Source organism: Eptesicus fuscus, chromosome 24 (assembly GCF_027574615.1).
Source record: "Eptesicus fuscus isolate TK198812 chromosome 24, DD_ASM_mEF_20220401, whole genome shotgun sequence".
In the NCBI taxonomy this organism is placed as follows: domain Eukaryota; kingdom Metazoa; phylum Chordata; class Mammalia; order Chiroptera; family Vespertilionidae; genus Eptesicus; species Eptesicus fuscus.
In genome coordinates this window covers 13,759,504-13,778,276 of record NC_072496.1, presented here as the reverse complement: position 1 = coordinate 13,778,276, position 18,773 = coordinate 13,759,504, and the positions used below count along the sequence as shown (strand labels likewise).

Here is an 18,773-nt window from a genome sequence, read left to right as displayed (position 1 = left end):
GCGGATGCGATTACGTTCCTACCTGGCCCACGTAGAACCGCTGGACTAAATGTAAGACAGCTTACCAGCACCAGCCGCAAGACTGGTAGTGGGGCTGGGTGTCGATTCCTTGCCCTGGGATGACCAACTTAATCTGGAAAGAACTTGCAACATGTGAATATGTTAGGATTCTAACCATTGGAAACACACGGAAATTAAAAGTAGTTCTGCCCGGCCAGCGTGGCTCAGTGGTTGAGCTTCAACCTATAAACCAGGAGGTCACGGTTCAATTCCCCATCAGGGCACCTGCCCAGGGGGCGTGCAGGAGGCCGTCAGTCAATGATTCTCTCTCATCATTGGTGTTTCTCTCTCTCTCTCTCTCCTCCTCGCCTTTCCTCTCTGAAATCAATAAAAATGTGTTAAAAAGAAAAAGTAGGTCTGTTATCATGGTTTTAGTCTAAAAGAGTCACCTAAAAACGCCAAATATTGTTTTCAAACGCCATAGCTATTTTGGTTTAAAGCTTTTATTTCAGCGCCACCTATCTTCACAACAGTAGAACTCTGGCAGTGAGTTGATTGGTCGACGATTCGATGAAACTGTGCCTAATTTCCGGTCCCAATCTGGAATTTAAAACAAATTAATTATTTACTTTAGGACTACTCACTCCTAAATTTTAACTCACTGTCATTTCAACAGCAATTGTATACAATAACAAAACTTACGGGATTTAGACAAAGGTATATGTTTAAAAGCTATGTGAAAAAGGACTTAGTCAAAGGGTTATTTTTATTTTATTTTTTAATATACTTTTATTGATTTCAGAGATGAAAGGACAGGGAGAGAAAGATAGAAACATCAATGAGAGAGAATCACTGATCGGCTGCCTCCTGCACGCCCCCCTTTTGGGGATTGAGCTGGCAACCGTGGCATGTGCCCTTGACCGGAATCGAACCAGCGTCTGCAGGCCGATGCTCTATCCACTGAGCCAAACCAGCTAGGACCAAAGGATTATTTATGTGGCTTAATAATAAATATATGCCCAAAGTGAATGCTATCAGTTCATAATACTGAGTTATGCAAAAATGTAATGAAAATAAATCACAAATTTGCATTTTGACTTCCTAATTCTAGATTTCCCCCAAACCCTTTAAACTTTCCATTATAAATGGGCCACTTTCTTTGTATCAAACTGCGAAGACAGCAATCATTGCATCTACGCTCAGTGAATCAAAGACCAGAGTGTGGCTGAGTGTCGTCTTGAGTGTCGTTGACCTATGAACCAAGAGGTTACTGGTTCGATTCCCAGTCAGGGCACATACCGGGTTGCAGGCTCAATCCCCAGTAGGGGGCATGCAGGAGGCAGCCGATAGATGTTTGTCTCTCATCGGTGTTGCTATCTCACTCTCCCTCTGCCTTCCTCTCTCTCTAAAAATCAATAAAAAAAAAACATTAAAAAAAAATACCAGAGTGTTTCTACAACAATGTTGAAACGATACTTCATAAGTACCGTGCTATGCTCTGGATTAGGTGTTTTGCTTACATTAACACATATTCACAGTAACCCTCAAAGGCCCACTGATACTACTACCACCATCTCAAATAGATTCATTAATGTGCCCACATTTACAGGACTTGGAAGAGCAGTACCCTGTTTGACCCAGGATTATCAGGCCGATAAAGTCCCTAATCTTTTCACAGTTCTATTCCACCTCCCATAGCACTTCAACGATATTTAAACAAACAAACAAACATTTCTTGCTATTAAGAACAAATAACATTTCATTAGCACAGAGAGTACAACTAGAACTGCCATCCCTGGAAGGTTTTTAAAATCTAATTTAAGTGTGATCCTGTATGTAATTCGTAACCATTTCACTTCTCAAGGCTTGCTATGGAGTTGAACAGCAACTCTTGACCTTGAAGTTGACCAAGTATTCCAGGGACATATATCAAAGCAGTTTCGAAGTGGGAGCCTTAGAGATCCGCATTGTAGAAGTTACAATGGAGCTGAATTATACAGTCAGCCAGGCAAATCCAACAGTAAATGTCCTCAGGAGACACGACAAACTTCTGGGGGCTTCCTGGTGGCATTCCATTTAGTGAACATACATGCCCACAGTGAATGCTATCCAACCTGAAATACTAGCATCTGATGCAGATCTGGGGGTGGAAGGAACATGGGAAATGATTTCTTAAAATGTCCACACCATTTGACAAAGTGATATGACAGTTCATATGGATTTGGGGTGGTGCCTTCTTTGAAAGCCATCATTGAAAAATAAAATGAAGCTGAGCTGGTGTGGCTCAGTGGTTGAACATCAGCTCATGAACCAAGAGGTCACTGGTTCAATTCCCAATCAGGGCACATGCCTGGGTTGCAATCCCTAGTAGGGGGCCTGCAGGAGACAGCTTGATAGTGATTCTCTCTCATCCTTGATGTTTCTGTCTCTCTTTCCTTCTCCCTGCCTCTCTGAAATCAATTAAAAAAATGTATGTATATTGAGAATGAGTAGAGTTCCTCAACAATATGTGAAGAGTGATCAGACTTGAGCCGCCTACTCTCAAGGACATTTGTATATCTTCATTCCTGAAGTCTCTACAGGGAGCTAGGAAAGGAAGAAGACGCCCCAGGGCCGACCTCACCATTCTTCCTGCACCGGGACACACACCTCCCCCTCCCCCTCCTCTTCCCAACTTGGCTGGTCCCAGACGTGCTGAGATGGCAAGCCCGTGGGAGTTGTTCCTCTGCGGCGCAGGTGGGGTTGGTCTCAAAGAGTAAGAGCAGTTGGCTTGACTTACCAATCGTGTAAAATGGCAGAGAATAGTCTTTTTGGTACGTGGTTTCTTTGTACCATGGTTCGGCAGGCTTGGAGTGTCTTCGAAAACAGATATATCGGATGAGAGTTTGTTGGTCTAGTTGAGGCTGACACTGATGTTTCCCCTCGGGTGGCATGGCCAAGTCTATGAGAGATCTAAATGAAAATAGTAACAGCTTGCTGAACACCCAGTCGGAGAAAAGCGTTCCATTTTCTCATCAGCTGAAATCCATTCCCTGGAAGTAGCCAGGAGGCCACCAAGACAGTGTTGGTCAGACTTCATCGATCAAGGCCAGCCCTAGCCACGCTGTCAGTAGATGGCTCAGGGGTTCCAGTCCCCTTTCCCTCCCTTTGCAGTCCTTCTCTCCCAGTTTCGGGTCACAGAAGGCAACCTGCTTCTCTTTTCCTTTGTATTCTCCTTAAAAAAAAAAAAAAAAAAATATATATATATATATATATATATATATATATATATATATATATATAATTTCAGAGAAGAAGGGAGAGGGAGAGAGGGATAGAAACATCAATGATGAGAGAGAATCATTGATTGGCCACTTCCTGCACGACCCACACTGGGGATGGCGTCTGCAACCTGGGCATGTGCCCTAACCAGAAATTGAACCATGACCTCCTGGTTCATAGCTCGATGCTCAACCACTGAGCCACACTAGTTGGGCTTCCTTCTTATTCTTATTCTTATCTAGAAACTTAATAAAATAGTTGATTGACATTTGCACTAGATTTCCCCCTTGGTTTTTCAGAGTCAAGTATGTATTTGAGTTGGAGCAAAGGGCTTTGAACTGGGAATCAGAAAATGTGGATAGATTCCAGTCTCAGCTTTTATGCTAACCAACTGCACTTCAAGCAAGACATGCCCCTTCTCTGGGCTGCATCTTCCTCATCTAATTGGGTCAGATTGACCTCTAAAACTACTTCTGGTGCCATCTATTCAGTCCAGACTCTGTGCTGCTGTATGGATGCCAGGGTGCCCTTGTCTGTGCATGGAGGATAACCAGGAGTTGATTATATCAAAGGCAATAAGAGAAAAAGAGAAATTTGTAAAATATGCCAGATGAACTCAGAGTAATAGCAATCATATTTTCAGTGCCTACTATGCCCTGGGATTTTATATCAATTATTTTGTTTAACAGATAAGAAAATAGACTCGGAGATGCAATGAAAATTGCCCAAGATCAAACATTTCATAAAGTTACTCAAATTGCTGCTTTTAACTCCCATGGTTTCCAGCCTCTACAAACTAGAACGCAACATCAAAGTATCTTTTTTGTTGTTATTAAAATTATATCCACAGAGGCAGAAACCATCCGGGTCAAATGTGTAATTTTACTGAGAAGGGAACAGACTCAGGAAAAGTTAAATTATTTGACTAAGTTGAAACTCTAAACTCATGGTGATTACATTTCTTAGATAATTTAGTAAAGATCCTTATTTATTGCTGACTATAAAAGTAATATATGCTCACTAGAGAAAATCTGGAAAATAAAATATAAAACACAAACACCATTCATCTCACCACTCATAAATAACTGTTGTTAACAGTTTGGTGTATTTCCTTCTAAACATTTTCTATTCATCAAGTAATAATTATTATTGTTCTCATACTCATATTTGTTATTACAAAACTAGAGGCCCATTGCACGAAGATTCGTGCAAGAATAGGCCTTCCTTCCCCTGGCTTCACTCCCGGCCGCCCAGGAGCCTGCAAGTCCTCGCTCCCGGCCAGAGCACCGCTCCTGTAGCTCCCTCCATCCCTGACCCTCTCCCTCATAGCAGGCGTCCTGCCTCACCCTCCCCTTCGCACCTGTGTATGCAAATTAACTCTCCATAGTTGTTGGATTAATTTGCATACTCACTCCTGATTGGCTGTTGGGCATTGCAGAGGTACGGTCAATTTGCATATTTCTCTTTTATTAGTGTAGATGTGATTCCTGTTTAAGAAAATGTGTCATTCTAACTTTAGTGTAATTGTTAGGTGTCTTACCTGGGAGAGCTCCTTAAAGTGGAAACAACATGGATTCGTGCCAGCTGCCCAGGGAGGTAGCCAAGGACATCCTTTCCTTGATGAGCAATGAGTGGGCTGGTGGAGAAAGTGAGGGGTGAGAAAAAGGCAATTACTACGATCAGTTCTTTAGAGAGGAATGCCAGCTGTGATGTAATTCAAGAAGATATTCGGTCTTTGCCTCTATTTCCTGGCACAGAACTTCTTGGACTCCCCCTCCCCCAACTTTTAATTAATTAGTTAATTAATTATTTTTTATTTCAAGACTGTATTTTAATTACAGTTGACATTAAATATTATGTTGGTTTCAGGTGCATAGCATAGTGATGAGACCTTTATATCATTTATAAAGTGATCCCTCCGATCAGTCTAGTACCCACCTGGCACCACACATAATTATTGAAATATTATTGACTGCCTTCCCAATGCTATTCCCCCTTGAACTTTCTTGATGGGAGTGTCCTTTTTATCCAGTTTTCAGGTTCAGGTTTCAGGAATCATAAGGAAATATTTGATGTGTCAGTTTCAAAATATCAGAAAAAAAAATGCAATGATATTTAAAACCAGTGGGGCAAATGTTGATCATAGTTGAAAAGTGGGAATTAGAAAATGGGGGTTTCTTATATTCTCTACTTAAAAAAAATAAATATATACATATATACATATATATGTGTACACACACACACACACACACATGTGTACACACACACACACACACAAACACGTATACTTCAGAGAGGAAGGGAGAGGGAGAGATAGATAGAAACATCAATGATGAGAGATGCACGCCCCACACTGGGGATCAAGCCTGCAACCTGGGCATGTGCCCTGACCGGGAATTAAACCATGACCTCCTGATTCATAGGTCACGCTCAACCACTGAGCCATGCAGGCCGAGCTTATTTTCTCTTATTTTTAATATATTTATAAACTTGCACAACAAGTTTTTAAAAAACTGGTAAGTATATAGGGGCTACAAATTAAGAAGCACTGTGATGGTCTTGTAAGCCTGGGAGGGTTGGGTCAGGAGGAAGGTTTGAAGCACAAACGGGAATGAATGAGGTGGAGAATGGCAGGAAGTGCTTCCGGGGCGTGAAGGTGAGACAGGTGTGTGCAGCTGAAATGCAGTGGCATTGGGGGAGAGGAGGCTGCAGAGTAGTGGTGCCCAGACAGACCTTATATTTTGAAATTCATCTCATTTTAGAATGAATTACTTTTCCTTTTAGATTATAGTTGAGTATTCTGTGGATATTTTAAAATTGTGATTAGATTCTGTTATTTACAGATTTTATTTCAAAGAACTGTAGGGACATTACAAAATATTTGTTACAAAAAAAGGGAGTGTGGGTCTGAAAGGTTGAGAACCACCAATGTAAGTGATAATGGAATCTTTGTAGGATTTTTTAAAAGCTTAATGACATAATACACATTTAAAAATATATTTTTACTAGAGGCCTGGTGCACAAATTTGTGCACGGGTGGGGTCCTTCCACCTGGCTGGCAATTTGGGGCCCATAGGGGCTGTCTCACCCAGTCCAAATCGGGGCTGATCAGGGCTGGCTAGCTGGGAAGGGACCACAGGAGATTGGCTGGCCATGGGAGCACACTGACCACCAGGGGCAGCTCTTGCATTGAACGTCTGCTCCCTGGTGGTCAGTGTGCATTATAGCGACTGGTCATAAAGGTCGCTTAGGCTTTTGTATATATAGACTAGAGGCTCGGTGTACGAAATTTGTGCACGTGTGTGTGTGTGTGTGTGTGTGTGTGTGTGTGTGTCCCTCAGCCCAGCCTGCACCCTCTCCAATCTGGGACCCCTCGAGGAATGTTCGACTGCCCGTTTAGGCCGGATACCAGTAGGATCGGGCCTAAATGGGCAATTGGACATCCCTCTCACAATCCAGGACTGCTGGCTCCCAACTGCTCCCTGCCTGCCTTCCTGATTGCTCCTAACCGCTTCTGCCTGCCAGCCTGATCACCCCCTAACCACTCCCCTGCCAGCCTGATTGATGCCTAACTGCTCCCCTGCCAACCTGTTTGCCCCTAACTGCCCTCCCCTGCAGTCCTGGTCCCCCCTAACTGCCCTTCCCTGCATGCCTGGTCACCCCTAACTGTCCTTCCCTGCATGCCTGGTCATCCCTAACTGCCCTCCTCTGCAGGCCTGGGTCCCCCACAACTGCCTTTCCCTGCAGGCCTGGTCGTCCCCAACTTCCCTCCTCTGCTGGCCGGGTCACCCTTAACTGCCCTCCCCTGCAGGCTTGATCGCCCCCACTGCCCTCCCTTGCAGGCCTGGTCCCTCCCAACTGCCCTCCCCTGCTGGCCATCTTTTAGCGGCCATCTTGTGTCCACATGGGGGCAGCCATCTTGTGTCTTGGAGTGATGGTAAATTTGCATATTACTCTTTTATTAGATAGGAAGAGATCTGGTGCACAGGTGGGGGCCAGCTGGTTTGCTCTGAAGGGTGTCCTGGATCAGGGTGGGGGTTCCCTTGGGGCATGGGGCGGCCTGGGCGAGGGGCCTGTGGTGGTTTGCAGGCTGGCCACGCCCCCAGGCGACCCAAGCGGAAGCCCTGGTATCTGGAATTTATTTATCTTCTATAATTGAAACTTTGTAGCCTTCAGCAGAGGCCAGGGTGTGCAGGAAGCTTGGATTTCTCCATTGCCAGGGAAACCCAAGCCTGCTTGCTCCGTGGCTGCAGCCATCTTGGTTGGGTTAATTTGCATACTCGCTCCTGATTGGCTGGTGGATGTGGCTTGTGGGTGTAGCAGAGGTATGGTCAATTTGCATATTACTCTTCTATTAGATAGGATTGGTTTCAGAGAGGGAGAGAGAGTTGGAGGCATCAATGATGAGAGAGAATCATTGATTGGCTGCCTCTTGCACGCCCCACACTGGGGATCAAGCCTGCAACCCTGGGCATGTGCCCTGACCGGGAATTGAACCGTGACCTCTTGGTTCATAGGTCGATGCTTAACCACTGAGCCACACTAGGCAGGCTATAATACACTTTTTGTTTTAGAAAGTTTTTTGCTGGTGGCGGTGGAAAACAAATTTGAGGACAATCTGACTAGGAGTAGAAAGGCTGGTTAGGAGGAGATTTTAGTGGTTTATGTGGGGCATGGTGAAGCTCTGAGCAATGTGTTGAAAAGGTGGATGGCAAGGAGAGGATGGAGTGGGGATACGTTAGGAGAGGATTGAGGTAAAAGATGGGAGCTGTCCAAGGCCAGTCTTAGGCTTCAGGCATTGGGAAGATGCTGCCATTCCCTGGGAGAGGGGACACAGGACGATGGCCATTGTTGGATGACCATAGCGTTTGTGAGGTGTGCAGTCTTGTAGGACCTTCCACAGATTCTGAGTGCTCAGTAGGCGCTGTAAGAATTCCAGGGAGGAGTCAGTAGAAAGTAGTTCATGGTTTTGCATGAAGTAGCTCTCCAATAGGTGCTGACGATCAATGGAAACTTAAGCTATATACCTCCAGTCCAAACATCACTTAGGGAATGTACGTAACCTACTCTGCACACCCTGCTAGGTTCTAGCTGACTTGTGGGAGACCCTTTCATGTCCTGCGTGATTCAGGGTTCCGGTTCAGGGTTCGGTTTCTGGAGAAGGGCCGCACGCAAATTAAAAGAGACTAGAAGAAAATTAGTTTGGCGATATGGGGGGCCAGGCGGTAGTCCAACTCTAGTGGGAGAACTACTACTAGGCTCTGGCCTTGCTATGCCTTTTATTGAGACTAGGGGATACACCCATTACCCTTAAGCAGGTTTGGGACACACCCATAGCCCTTAGGCAGGTAATAAGTGGATTATCATATCAGTAAGGATTTACATGATTACAAGATGGGGAAGTTGCCTCAGTTACCACTGTCTCAATTAGATAGGGAGTGGTTGGCTCTGACCTTTCAGAGCTTCAAGGTTGACCAGCCTTTTTCTTTCTTTCTTTCTTTTTTATTTTATTTTATTGATTTTTTACAGAGAGGAAAGGAGAGGGACAGAGAGCTAGAAACATCGATGAGAGAGAAACATCGACCAGCTGCCTCCTGCACACCCCCTACCTGGGATGTGCCCGCAACCAATGTACATGCCCTTGACCTGGAACCGAACCCGGGACCCCTCAGTCCGCAGACCGACGCTCCATCCACTGAGCCAAACCGGTTTCGGCAAGACCAGCCTTTTTCTATTAGTGAGACAATGGTGGGTTTCTGGCACTGACTCAGCAGCAGTTCTTGTCCTCAAAATGCTCTTCATGTGCCAAAACAGTGGTCTGAATAAAGGCCAATGGGTAGGGTTTGGGCAGGTGTCTAGGGTTTGGGGAGGCAAATAAGATACGGAAGAGATTCCAGGTGAGGCAACTTCAGAAGTCAAGACCTGGACAGAGTTGGGGTCAGAGTGGGGCATGTGGGGACCGGTGGGGTCCCCGCTTCCTACCTGGTATGAAAGGCAAGCTCTGTGAGCAGGGCGGGCCTGTCTGTCTGTCTGTGCAAACAGGACCTCGGGGAGCTCTGATTTTCAGAGAAACCACAGGCTGTCTGAGTCTGCCCAGAGGTGGGTAATATGACCGAGGCCTGGATGGTAACTAACAGCGGGGACTGAGTCACAAGGAGAGAGAGGCGTTGGCACAATACTGGGAACTAATGACGTTTCTGAGTGCCCGGGATGGGAGCCCTGGCTTCCTTCGGCGCCATCCAGGTCTGAATGATTCCCCAGGGCCATGTGCCAGTGTATTAGACGCCAATGGAGCTCCGGAGCGGCACTGGCTTCTCACGGCGGCTGTGCCGTGTGCCGGGCTGTGCTCTGACCACGGACTCTTCTCCCCTCGCTGAGCGAAGGTAGCAGCCCAAGCTGTTTGGGGGAGGAGCCCTCCACCAGCACCAGCTAATGCTCTGCCATTGAGCTTGTGTGTGTTTGGGGGTGCGCCTGGGCAGGTTTTGGCCCAGGAACGGACAGTGGGGACGTGTGTAAGGTGGGAGTTGGAGGGTGGGGGCTGAAGATGGGACACTTTGCCTCTAACTCCTTGGTTAGACTTTCCAACCTCTCCTATGTGGCCTTCAAACAGGAGAAAGCTCCCAACGAAGAGGCTAAAACATCAGTTTTTGGAAGAGAATTGCTACCTCCTACAGGAAAATGCCTTTGCCTGGCTGTCAGCACTCGGCCTCTCCCAGGTTGGGTGGGTGGGTGTGGGGCAAACTGATGGATGGCTGGAAAGCACGTGTCAGCTTTCCCCGCCCGGCTCGGCTCACACCCCCTCGGTTTCTGCCTTTGCTCTCCTCCGATGGGGCAGGAGTCTGCTGTGTCCGATGCATTATTTACAGTCCGGGACAGCTCGGCTCTCGGAGGCGACGCGTTCAGTTCAGACAAGAGCAGACCTGTCCCCTGGGAGGGTGACTGTAACCACAGACACCATTCGATATGCCCCGGGGAGTCGGGAGTGTCTGTCCCCGAGGGGGCTGCGGCTGTGACTGCAATTCTCTGTTATGTCTGCCTCCTGCTGCCCAAAGTGTCTGTGCAGAGATGATCTCATCCAATTCTCACGGTCACCTTGCCAGGTAAATATTTACACCTGGTTGTGCAAGAGGAGACTGAGGCTCAGAGAGTGGACTTTCTAAATATTACCCGCTAGCAACTGCCAGAGCCATGAGTCAAGCCCAGTTCTCCAAACTCCATGTTGCATCCAGAATCATCTATATGTACGTATGATTACTTTTTTCAGAAGAGTTTAGCGTTTTTTAAAAATAAGATATTTTACATTCTCTTACTTGTACTGTCTTTGTTTTTTTTTTTGTTAATCCTCACCTGATATTTTCCCATTGATTTTTAGGGAGAGTGGAACAGAGAGGGAGAGTCAGAGAGAGAAACATCGATATGAGAGAGACACATTGATTGGTTGCCTCCTGCACACTCCCCGACCAGGGGCGGGGATCAAACTTGCAACCAAAGTACATGCCCTTGACTGGAATCGAACCCAGGACCCATCAGTTCGTGGGCCAACGCTCTATCCACTGAGTCATGACTCCCTGACTGATGGGCAGGCAGGAAGTAGACGTCATAGACCGAAGGAATAGGAAAAGAAAGAAGACATGGCAGTGTTAGCTGGAAGCTGCTGCAATTCAATGAAAGAACACTTACACGCTTGTTGAATGCAGTAGAACACATGCTCTGTGTGTCTGCAGTGTGCTAGGGATAGAGCGGTGATAAATAAAAATCTTTCCACTCAAGAGTTTATCATCCGGAAGGAAAGCCGTATCCAGGCAACCAATGAGCCAGGAGCCTGAGACTTGGGGGCAGTAAGTCACTCAGTCAGGACACGAGCTGATGAGGACAGGAGATGAAGGCCGCCATGCTGGGGCCTCGTCCCTGAGACAACTGTCCCCACGCGTCTCCTCGAGGAAGAGGGAGCTTCAGGTTCCCCATCAGTCACGTGGGGGTGATACAATCACCTCCACCAACGATGACATGAGAGTCGATGAGCCGAAACCGGTTTGGCTCAGTGGATAGAGCGTCGGCCTGCGGACCAAAGGTCCCAGGTTCGATTCCGGTCAAGGGCATGTACCTTGGTTGCACATCCCCAGTAGGGGGTGTGCAGCTGATCGATGTTTCTCTCTCATGATGTTTCTAGCTCTCTATCCCTCTCGCTTCCTCTCTGTAAAAACTCAATAAAATATATTTAAAAAAAGAGTCGACTGTCCTGTTGACGCAGATACCCCACCTGTTAGGTGTTGCGCTGACCCCAGAGCGGCCCTGGACCCCTCAGAGACAGCTGCCAACCAGAGTTGGTAAAATGCTGACACCGATTCTTTTTTCTGTTACCCTCTGCACCATCCTGAGTGTCTTCCACCGGAAGTGATCTTTTCAGGGGCAGCGGGGGCTCTACAAACCATGGCAATTCCCAGCCCTGCCCCCGAGTGACGGGTCTGGAGCTGGGCGTCGGCACAAGTTAACATTTGCATCTACGATAGTTCTTACTACGGAAGTTCTGCGCGGTCACAGCTACTTGGGAGCCATTTCCCATTTCATTTTATTAGGTGCTCCTACTGGCTGGAAATTCAGTCTTGCCTAGCACAGGGTTGGGCATTGAAGGATGGATTGGATAAAAGCTTGAGCCAAAGGATCGGCAGAAGGGCGGGCGGGTCTTCTCCAGGCCCTGCCAGTCACCACGAAACCAAACCACAGATAAATGACAGAATCATTTTTTTTTCTCAACGAAGACTGGCTTCATTCATTTTCATTTTTTTTCAGCCAATGTGCATAGGACCTACCACGTGTGACAATCAGCTGGGCAGAGGTGACGATGGTGGGCTGTAGGGAGAGGCAAACGAGCCACCCTAGGGAGCTAACCAGATGTAATAGAGTGCGGGGATCTGTGGTGAGCCGGCACGGCCATGGCGTACTCAGCCCCAGGGCACCTTATGTGCCACGCCAGCTCAGCCAGGTTTGGTGAGCCTGAGAGGGGGCAGTGAAGGATTGAGAAAAGACAGACGAGAATAAAAGCTGGGTCTGGGTGGGACGCTGCCCTCTCTGATGGAGAGCCTCTGATGGAGAGCTAGCGACAGCGCCCCAGACTACAAGCCGTGTCTTTATTTTATAGCCAGATGCCACGAGGCAAAGTAAGGGTGTGGTCAAGATGTTTACAACATTCTCATGAGTTTCAATCCTACTCAATTACATGCACCTGAACAGGCACGTGAGGCCACGTGTTGGGACCATAGGTTCAAGCTTACAACTCCAGCTGTTGGCTATAATTGTGCTGGGAGGCCTCTGCCCTCCAAGCTGGGACTTGCACGTGGCCATGAGAGGACTGTGCCCTCTCATTAGTCCGAGGCTTGAACCTGTCCAAACACTGTAGCCGCTCTTCACAGGGATTAAGAGCACAGATGTTGGAGCCAGGCCAGTGGGTTCAAATCCCACCTCTGCCAATCACTTACTAGCTGTGGGATCTTGGGATGTTACTTAACCACTCTGTGCCTCAGTTGTACCTCCTCAACTGTACTTCAAAGTTGCGGTGAAGGTTAAACACAGTGGTTGCCACAGGATAAGAGTTGCATGAGTGTTAACTGTTATTCCAGTGGGTGAGACCAAGAAGAAAAAAATAAGTTGTGATAAGAGCCACGAGGCCATGTGTCCAAAAAAGGTGTGAGTTGGAGTAAAACGGAGGTGGAGCCCGGCCGGTGTGGCTTAGCGGTTGAGCATTGACCTATGAACCAGGAGGTCACGGTCTGATTCGGTCAGGGCACATGCCTGGGTTGCAGGCTCCATTTCCAGTAGAAGGCATGCAGAAGGCAGCCGGTTAATGATTCTCATCACTGATGCTTCTATCTCTCTCTCCCTCTCCCTTTCCCTCTCCCTTTCTTTATGAAATCAATAATAATAATAAAAAATAACAGAGCTGGAGAGGTGGACAGAAGACCTTCTCTAGCCAGGGTGGTTAAGGAATCACTCTCTGAGCAGCTGACAAGGAGCTAAGCAGGGTGGTGACAGGAGGCTAGTTAAGACAGGGCAGGCAGGGTCAGGGAGGGAGCGATCCAGGGAGAAGGGACGTGTCCAAAAGCCCCGAGGAATGGAGTGTGGTCTGTTGAAGGGATGGAAGAAGACAATGGGGCTTTGTAGATGGGCAAGGCCAGTTCACATAGACTTCGTGGGCCCTGGCAACGAGTTTGGATTTTATGCAAAATGCAATCATCACAGGGCTTTATGCAAAGGGGGGTGGCTTTGATCCTATTTCTATTTCATGAAGCTCGCTCCTGAGAATGGGGTGTAGGACAACAAGAGAGGTGGTTAGTGTAGATGAGCAAGGGAGAGGCCATGGTGGTCCGGACCCAGGTTGGCAGTGGAGATGGTGAGTCACTGCCATGGGAGATGTATCCTGGAGGCAGGATTGAGCATGCTGGTGGATTGGACCCACGATTGTTGCCAAGGCAGAAAACAGACAGCCCTGCTCCACAGTGAACACTGAAGGTGGGCGGTTGGGTGGTGGGTGGGGCACCCAGTGTAGCTCAGACAGGCGCCTCCTGGTGGGGCTCTGATGGATGAACACAGAGAACGGAACCCAGCCAGCCTTTCGACTTCAGTGCCTGTCACACCGAGTTCCACCCAAACCCTCAGGCTGCCCACGGCTGGCTCAGGTCAGGCCCAGTGACTGAGTTAGTTCCGCTGAGCCCCAGGCAGCAGCCACAAAGGGAAGTTTGTTTCCATTTTTCCCCAGGAGATGAGACCACAGTTAAATAGGCCCAACCGTGGACAGAACAGATGTCAAACACACAGAAAGGCCAAACATTTGTGGGGAGACAGAAACCGGGAGCCACTGGAACCACCCTGCTTCCTCCTCTCAGGGTTTCAGGGAGCGAGAGGCAGGCTCTGGATTTTCTCTGAAAGGGCTCTCAAAATACCTAGGAACCAAGATCCCTCCCGCCCCCCTTCTTCCTTTGATAATTTCTAGAAGCAAAAGAACTTACCTTTGTTGACTAAATATTGTTAAAATTAACTAAATACTAGAATGAACACGAGGTTTGCTCAAAACCACCAAGTCACTGGGGCTGCAGGAGGCTGACCCCAAAGTCACTTGCTGTATGAGGTTCCTACCACAATTTTATCCTATCTAATAAAAGAGTAATATGCAAATTGACCGTACCTCCACAAGCCACGCCCACAAGCCAATCAGGAGCACATATGCAAATTAACCCAACCAAGATGGCTGCGGCCACAGAGCAAGCAGGAGGCTTGGGTTTCTCTGGCAATGGAGGAAGCCAAGCTTTCTGCACAACCTGGCGAGCCCAGACCTCCACTCAAGGCTACAAAGTTTCAATTATAGAAGATAAATAAACCCCAACAAAAATGGCAGCAGCCACGGAGCTGTAGAGAGCAGGAGGCTTGGGTTTCCCCAGCGATGGAGGAAGCCAAGTTCCTGGCCTACCCTGGCCTCCGCTGAAGGCTACAAAGTTTCAATTATAGAAGATAAATAAATCCCAGATACCAGAGCCTCCGCTTGGGTCACTGGGGGGTGTGGCCAGCCTGCAAACCACCACAGGCCCCTCGCCCAGGCCGCCCCACACCCCAAGGGAACCCCCACCCTGATCTGGGACACCCTTCAAGGCAAACCAGCTGGTCCCCACCCATGCACCAGGCCTCTATCCTGTCTAATAAAATAGTAATATGCAAATTGACCATCATTCCAACACACAAGATGGCTGCCCCCATGTGGACACAAGATGGCTGCCACAAGATGGCCAGCAGGAGAGGGACCAGGTCTGCAAGGGAGGGCAGTTGTGGGTGATCAGGCCAGCAGGGGAGGGCAGTTGGGAGGGACCAGGCCTGCAAGAGAGGGCAGTTAGGGGTGACCAGGCTGGCAGAGGAGGGAAATTGGAGGCGACCAGGCCTGTAGGGGAGGGCAGTTAGGGGTGACCAGGCCTGCAGGGGACGGCAGTTAGGGGTGACCAGGCCTGCAGGGGACGGCAGTTAGGGGCAATCAGGTTGGCAGGGGAGCAGTTAGGCATCAATCAGGCTGGCAGGGGAGTGGTTAGGGTGTGATCAGGCTGGCAGGCAGAAGCAGTTAGGGGCAATCAGGAAGGCAGGCAGGTGAGCAGTTGGGAGCCAGCAGTCGTGGCCTAAAAGGGCACTCGGACATCTCTCGAGGGGTCCCATATTGGAGAGCGTGCAGGCTGGGCTGAGGGACACCCCCCACCCCGCCCGGTACATGAATTTCGTGCACCGGGCCTCTAGTAGTTTATAAATCTCTGCCGGTCCCATGGCGAGTAGGGAAGGGTGGGCGGGGTTAGAATTTACAGATTGTTGTACAATCTCTCCCAGCAAGATGAGTTTAGTCCAATGAGACATGTCTAGGACTTGTTATTCCACGGATGAACTTGGAGGAAGAGTGATACTCGGCCCTAGTTTCCGTCTGTGCGGTCACCTCCCGCGTAGCAGAAGCACAGGGGTGGTTGGTGTGATTCCAAGCGGAGGAAAGGGGTCCCTCAGTCTTCTTGCTAAAGCCCTTCCCAAGCAAAAGCCAATGCCCTTCAATCTTTTGGGGATTCAGAGTTGCCTGCTTGCTTGGGTTCTGCCACGAGTGTGGGAGTTTTTAGTTTTTGTTTTGTTTTTAACAACTAAACCCAAAGAAACTTCACTAGAGGCGCCTGGCAGCAGCTGTCTGCCTATCACAGAGCAGCATGTGACCGGGTCCGATTCCCCAGGCGCCTGCCTGTCTGCCTCTGGAAGGAGGTTACCTGGGTGGGATCACTGGGTGGCGGTCAACAAATTCCCGTAGCCGGATGGCAGTCATGATGAATGGGATTCTGAAAGAAAAAAAAAAATTGAAGAATGTTCCCATGGCAAGTGTATGTACATTTCCAGGTGAAAGCCATCTGGTACTACAAAGTCCTTCTTAAAAGTAGAGATCACCGGCAGGCGTGGCTCAGAGTTTGAGCATTGACCTATGAACCAGGAGGTCTGGGTTTGATTCCCGGTCAGGGCACATGCATGGGTTGCAGGCTCGATCCCCAGTAGGGGGCGTTGCAGGAGGCAGCCGATCCATGGTTCTCTCTCATCATCGATGTTTTATCTCTCTCTCCCTCTCCCTTCCTCTCTCTCTCTAAATATCAATAAAAAATATATATATAAAGTAGAGATCCTCTGCCCGACACTTTAGGGAAGGCAATAGACTTGAAAAGGAGCACAAAGACATGGAAGTGTAAACTAATGCATGCAGATATGCTTTTCTTTTTTCTTTTAAAATATTGTTTTATCCATTTCAGAGAGGAAGAGAGAGATAGAAACATCAATGAGCCGAAACCGGTTTGGCTCAGTGGATAGAGCGTCGGCCTGCGGACTCAAAGGTCCCGGGTTCGATTCCGGTCAAGGGCATGTACCTTGGTTGCGGGCACATCCCCAGTAGGGGGTGTGCAAGAGGCAGCTGATCGATGTTTCTCTCTCATCGATGTTTCTAACTCTCTATCCCTCTCTCTTCCTCTCTGTAAAAAATCAATAAAATATATTAAAAAAAAAAAAAAGAAACATCAATGATAAGAGAGAATCATTGATCGGCTGCCTCCTGCACGCCTCCTACTGGGGATGGAGCCCACAACTGGGCATGTGCCCTTGACCGGAATTGAACCCGGGACCCTTCAGTCCACTGGTCGATGCTCTATCCACTGAGCCAAACCAGCTAGGGCACTTTTCTTTAAAAACAAAAAATACTGTGCCAGTTGGGCACTTAGCCGCCTTCCCACCCTTGTTAGGGTGCCTTCCTGCTGCACCAGCTTTCAGGCTGAGCCCTACATTTCCCAGACTCCCTTGCAACTGGAGTGCTGATATGAAGCAGATTCCTCCAATCAGTGCAGAGAAGGTGTGGGGGTGGGGTGCTTGCTCAGAATTGTGACCCATCAACTGGGTCCTCTTAGGGTTCAGACAGCAGCCAGGCTGACTGGAGGGCTGCTCTCTGGCGATTGCTCCCAACCGCCTTTGAGCACCTGCGTTGTGAGAGGACGTTTAGAAAAGGGTCTCCCGTCTTTTATTGCTTCTGTTTTCTCAGGAAAGATTGGGTACCCACCTCTTCCTCCCCTTCCATCCTCCCCCCAACCCTACTATGAATTCGGCTGCCTGAATGCTTTTCCCTTCTCCCTCGTCCAGTCTCAATTCTGCCAGTTCTTCAGGGCCTGATTCAAGGCCTCTGTTCTGATTTCCCAATGGCCCAGAGCCCGCCTCTGAATTCCCAGAGCCCTTGATGAATTCCATTATGCATTTTGGTTCTGAGGTCTTTCCTCATTGGTTTATTAATTCATTTACAAAGCCTGTCGTTTAAGAAACTATTTAGTGAGTGACAACTTGGCCCGGGCGTGGACAAGGCTCTAGAGATTCTTCTAAGAAGAAGACATGAGTTTCGTACGGTGCCTTGCCTCTCCAGCTGCAATGGAAACTTCTAGATGCCGGAACCATATTGTTTTGGTGGCCAGTCTCTCCACTCTCATTGCCCTCCTACCTCACTGTCATTGGTGAGAAGTGTTTCCCACCCAAGGAAGTGCTCTATGCAGCCTTTGGAATGAATGGATAAATGAAAAAAAAAAACAACAACAAAAAACACGATTAGTCAGTCAACTCAGTAACCTAGTAACTCAGTTAACAGTTTTTAAGCTTTGTTCTTCTTTTTTTAAAATATATTTTATTGATTTTCTACAGAGAGGAAGAGAGAGGGATAGAGAGTTAGAAACATCGATGAGAGAGATACATCGATCAGCTGCCTCTTGCACACCCCCTACTGGGGATGTGCCCGCAACCAAAGTACATGCCCTTGACCAGAATCAAACCTAGGACCCTTGAGTCCGCAGGCCGACGCTCTATCCACTGAGCCAAACCGGTTTCGGCAGCTTTGTTCTTCTGGCATCATAGAGTCAGATACCTTAATGTAGGTATACCCCATTTCTAAGAGAGAAAAAAATGTTGAGCTAGAACCATTCAAACAATTCAAAGTTGAGTATGAATGTTCACTTTGTAAAAGGATTCTTGTCTTTAGGAAAGGTTTGCCACCAAGTGTCTGTAAATCGTGAGCTCCAGTCTCTAGAACATTCAACATGCAATCATAGCTATTCAGTAATGCAACCACGAAGTGGGAGGAGAGAGAGGTGCGGGCGGTGACAGTCATACCGGTGTTACCTGCTTGGGCTGCAGTAGTTGGAGACCTTCTTGCTTTAAAGAGGGGTCCTCTGAGGACAGCGGCTATTTCAGCTGTCTCCGGGTATTGGATGGACAGCTAGGGCACCCTGCAGAGTTAGGGGACTTGATCCCTTTACATCACTCAAAAGCTATTGTGATGCTCTCTGGGTTGGACAGTTTTGCTAGGTAACGCCTTTCGGGTCTTGGGCTTAAAGCAAGTAGGTGTCTTTTGATCTCTGTGAAAGCCCAGCTGGACATGAAAGGGTGAAAAGGAGTGTGGAAAGGAACACCACGTGGGCAAATAACCCAGATTGTTTAAT

The 18,773-nt window shown here is 48.1% G+C and overlaps 1 protein-coding gene across 3 annotated transcripts; it reads right to left on the bottom strand.

Moving 5' to 3' along the window:
• Window positions 1-498: 498 nt before the first annotated feature.
• Window positions 499-18,514, bottom strand: C24H1orf100 (chromosome 24 C1orf100 homolog). Of its 3 annotated transcripts, none has more exons than XM_008149906.3 (5): window positions 18,454-18,514; window positions 16,032-16,100; window positions 4,802-4,897; window positions 2,780-2,952; window positions 499-600 (listed from the first exon to the last, which is right to left on the bottom strand). In XM_008149906.3, exons 2-5 carry the CDS (start codon window positions 16,085-16,087, stop codon window positions 509-511), a joined length of 417 nt encoding a protein of 138 aa, XP_008148128.2. In that variant the 5' UTR covers window positions 16,088-16,100; window positions 18,454-18,514; the 3' UTR covers window positions 499-508. The 3 variants fall into 3 exon arrangements, with proteins under 3 accessions (XP_008148128.2, XP_028013901.2, XP_054569087.1); XM_028158100.2 differs by having other exon boundaries at window positions 18,445-18,502; XM_054713112.1 differs by lacking the exon at window positions 2,780-2,952.
• Between the last annotated feature and the right edge of the window lie 259 nt (window positions 18,515-18,773).

Excerpts from the sequence above, each read along its gene's own strand:
- C24H1orf100 (XM_008149906.3), bottom strand. The coding sequence starts at position 16,087 with ATGACTGCCATCCGGCTACGGGAATTTGTTGACCGCCACCCAGTGATC. Across the intron at positions 2,953-4,801 it reads ACTTTAAGGAGCTCTCCCAG|ATCTCTCATAGACTTGGCCA; the intron begins GTAAGACACCTA and ends ATTTTCATTTAG. Across the intron at positions 601-2,779 it reads TCTGCCATTTTACACGATTG|ATTGGGACCGGAAATTAGGC; the intron begins GTAAGTCAAGCC and ends TTTAAATTCCAG.